Source organism: Sinocyclocheilus rhinocerous, unplaced genomic scaffold, assembly GCF_001515625.1.
Source record: "Sinocyclocheilus rhinocerous isolate Xijiao unplaced genomic scaffold, SAMN03320098_v1.1 scaffold212, whole genome shotgun sequence".
NCBI lineage: Eukaryota > Metazoa > Chordata > Actinopteri > Cypriniformes > Cyprinidae > Sinocyclocheilus > Sinocyclocheilus rhinocerous.
The window spans coordinates 561,072-564,498 of NW_015638742.1; the positions used below are offsets into that span (position 1 = coordinate 561,072).

General features: G+C 37.1%; 1 protein-coding gene across 1 annotated transcript; it reads right to left on the reverse strand.

Annotated features, from left to right (window-relative positions):
* Positions 1 to 453: 453 nt before the first annotated feature.
* On the reverse strand, positions 454 to 2,973 carry LOC107749987 (protein FAM60A-like). Its single transcript, XM_016565232.1, has 4 exons — positions 2,857 to 2,973; positions 1,658 to 1,781; positions 1,398 to 1,548; positions 454 to 1,293 (listed from the first exon to the last, which is right to left on the reverse strand). The coding sequence occupies exons 1-4, from the start codon at positions 2,971 to 2,973 to the stop codon at positions 1,047 to 1,049; spliced, it is 639 nt and encodes a 212-aa protein (XP_016420718.1). The 3' UTR covers positions 454 to 1,046.
* Positions 2,974 to 3,427: the final 454 nt, after the last annotated feature.

Below are 3,427 nucleotides of genomic sequence, written 5' to 3' on the forward strand. Positions count from 1 at the left end.
AAACAGCGTATGCTGTTCTGTGTCAGCTGCATCACGCAGATACATTTTCTACGTTGTTTGTGCTTTGATTTGAACGAAAACAATGTATCCGTGTGGCGCAGCTGACACAGAACAACATACGCTGTTTGCGTTCAGTGGATACTCTCCAAAATGGCGCTAGGGTGACGCGGAGGAGACAAATTGTTGAATAATGTCGTTATTTTTGTTTTCTTTTGCACACAAAAAGTATTCTCGTAGCTTCGTAATATTCCGGTTGAACCCCTTATGTCACATGGATTATTTTACCGATCTCCTTGCTACGTTTCTGGACCTTGATCGTGGTAATTACATTGCTGTCTCTGGGAGGGTCAGAGAGCTCTCAGAATTCATCAAAAATATCTTAATTTGTGTTCCGAAGATGAACGGAGGTCTTACGACATGAGGGTGAGTAATTAATGACAGAATTTTCATGTTTGGGTGAACTATCCCTTTAAGAATAAAGACAAAGACAGAAAAAAATAAATATATAAAGGCAAAAGATATTCCCTAAATAATTGCTATATCCCAGCAAAAAGGTGGAACGTCATCTTCACTGAGCTAGAATTTAGCAAATGCTGCTTGCTGTATACTAAATTCTGTACACTAAGTGCAGAAAGACAGTCACCCCAGAGGAAGTGCACAATGGTGCTCAAAGGGCACAAAAGCGACAGCGTAGGATTGTGCTCACTGTCCAAGGCTATTCCCTACATTTCTATGCATGATGTATGTAGATCCAGCATTCTGTGTTTGAGCGGAATAGCAAAAAAGGAAACTCATTTTCTCTGGTCTACAAAAAAATCCTCATAGGAAATGGACTAGCGTGGTACCAGGCTCTGGAAAAGTTGCAAATGAAGCAAATGAAAGAGACACATTCTCAACAAGGAAGAAAGAAACAGGAAAAGACGAACAAGGATCCAGCTGCTCTTGAATCGAAGGCAATCTGAGAGAACGTCTTTGAGAGTGTCTGATGGGCTTCGACTCTCGAAGGCTTCCTAAGAATGCCAAGTCAGTACCCTGGGAATGTTGCATCACCATTCCTCTTCCACTTCCTGCTCCATTTTCAATTGGGGAGAGGAGTGCAGTTGAAGAATTTCTTGACTGCTCTGCACCTCCTCTTTCTCAAGGTCGCCATCTTCCTCTTCTTCCTCCTCTTCCTCTTCTTCTTCCTCCTGCTCTTGCACCTGTTTTTTCTGACAGCAGGGCTTGTAGAGATGAGGGTCGATCAAAACCTCCCCAAAGCGACCTTTGTAGATGATGCCACAACATACCCGCTGCCTAGAGAGATTTGTACATGAACTCGTTTCATTTAAAAACTGTTCATTATCATGTAAAATATAAGGTCAAACTCATAAATCAGGCTGATTCTGCAAAATAAATACCTTTTCCAGTATGTCAGGTCCAAGAAGGAAAAGACTGGAGAGCGGGCGGAGCCAGGAGTCAACTCAGAGTCAGAGCCTTCATCTGATTGGTTACTGTAGCTGGGCGACTGGGCGGGGCTGGCACTGGAGGTGGTGCTGTGAGCATCTGAATCTGTTAATGAAGACATTTTAGCAAATTATGTGAAAGATTATTGAATAAAGAATGTGTTAAAAAGCATTTCATGTTGTTTTGTAATTGAAATATGTGATTGTGTGCTCACTGTGTCTCTTCAGTTCCTTCTGAACTCTGCTGAGCTGGTTTGGTCTGATCCGTCTGGACAGAGATTTGACCTTCTTGGACTTCACTGTAGTTTTCAGACTGGGTCCCCCTCGGGCATCAACCACCTGATAACAATTCATAACAATAACAATCCTCAGACTGTGATGGAAATTTATTTGTTTATTAATTTATTTCCATATAATTGATATTATATTAGTTATAAACAAAGCTGCAAATATATATTCATTTCTCTATAGATATTATAGGTCAGGTTCATTTTCTATTTATTGATTTATTATATAATTGATTTTATATTAGTTCTAAACAAAACAATAAATACATTTGCTGTATATTAATTTGCATTTTTAGGCATTATATTATATTAGATCACAGGTCAGGTTTATAATTATTTTTATTTATTTATTGACATATAATATAATGCCTAAAACACAAACTAATATAAATGGTTTTGTTTAGAACTAATAAAATATATTATTTTTTTGGTCAGAATTATAATATTTTTATCATATTTGATGAAGTTTGCATTATTGATTCTGTTATTTTCCTTTATTACTATGAAGCTGCTTTGAAACTGTTTTATATAAAGCAAGACTTTGGTCATTTACTTATAGGTCAGGTTTATAATTTGTTACTTATGTATTTAGTCATATAATTAAAATTATATTATTTATAAACAAGACAATAAATAATAATAATTAAAACTATTATTATTATTATTATTAATTATTTAGATCAACTACAACAGGTTATCTGTAATCAGTGGGCCCAAACATGATTAAATTATTTTTCATATCATATGAACTGCATTAGCAAAGTAGTGACTACTACCTTGTAATACTATGTAGTAATACTATTATTATTAATACTTTTGCATCTGTTCAAATAATTTGTGCGTGTATGAAATTGTTTAAATATATGTTATTTTGAGGATGTGGGCTTCTCCAGCTGATTCTCAGTTCCTCCAAAGGTTTCCTCCTCATCTACTTTAACATCTTAGGGAGTTGCCACCTCAGCTACAGTTCACTTGTTCACTAAGGTTTCTGTGTAAGGCTGCTTTGGAACAATGTGTATTGAAAATTTAACTGAAAAGACTTCATTGTGATAAATGAGAGGCTGTGTGAGTGTGCATATGCACACCCCAGTTGGAGCTGGGAGACTGGTGAATTTGACGGAGCTTACATGATTCCAGTTCTTCTTGGAACCGACGGGAAGCTTCTTCCAGCGTTTCACCAGCAGAACACAAGCATTGCAGATTTCACCAGAGCGAGTCTCCCCTAAACTGTAGAAATATCCCATTGCATATCATTGTAATAGGAGAATGCATATGAAATCACTGAAGTTCTCACATTACAAACAAACAACATTATTTATTCCACATTATTCTAAAAGAAAAGGTCTGAACGCTTGACTAGAGATACATTATACCAATCCTCACTGTACTTAAACCAGGCAGATGTTAAAGGGGTCATATGATGCGATTTCAAGTTTTCCTTTCTCTTTGGAGTGTTACAAGCTCTTGGTGCATAAAGAAGATCTGTAAAGTTGCAAAGACTAAAGTCTCAAATCCAAAGAGATATTCTTTATAAAAGTTAAGATTCAACCACGCCTACCTAAAACGGCTCATTCTAACACGCCCCCACATGTCTACGTCACTATGTGGAAATATTAGCAAATGTGTATGCAAAGAAAGAAGGCGTGGTTTCAGAAACAGCAGTAGTGTTGATGCAGCCATGTCAGGGAGACGCTGTGT

Bases quoted from the DNA above. Each gene is read 5' to 3' on its own strand.
- LOC107749987 (XM_016565232.1), bottom strand. From the start codon at position 2,973: ATGGGATATTTCTACAGTTTAGGGGAGACTCGCTCTGGTGAAATCTGC. The intron at 1,782-2,856 runs GTAAGCTCCGTC...AATTGTTATCAG, and splicing joins CCAAGAAGAACTGGAATCAT to GTGGTTGATGCCCGAGGGGG. The intron at 1,549-1,657 runs GTGAGCACACAA...CTTCATTAACAG, and splicing joins GAAGGAACTGAAGAGACACA to ATTCAGATGCTCACAGCACC.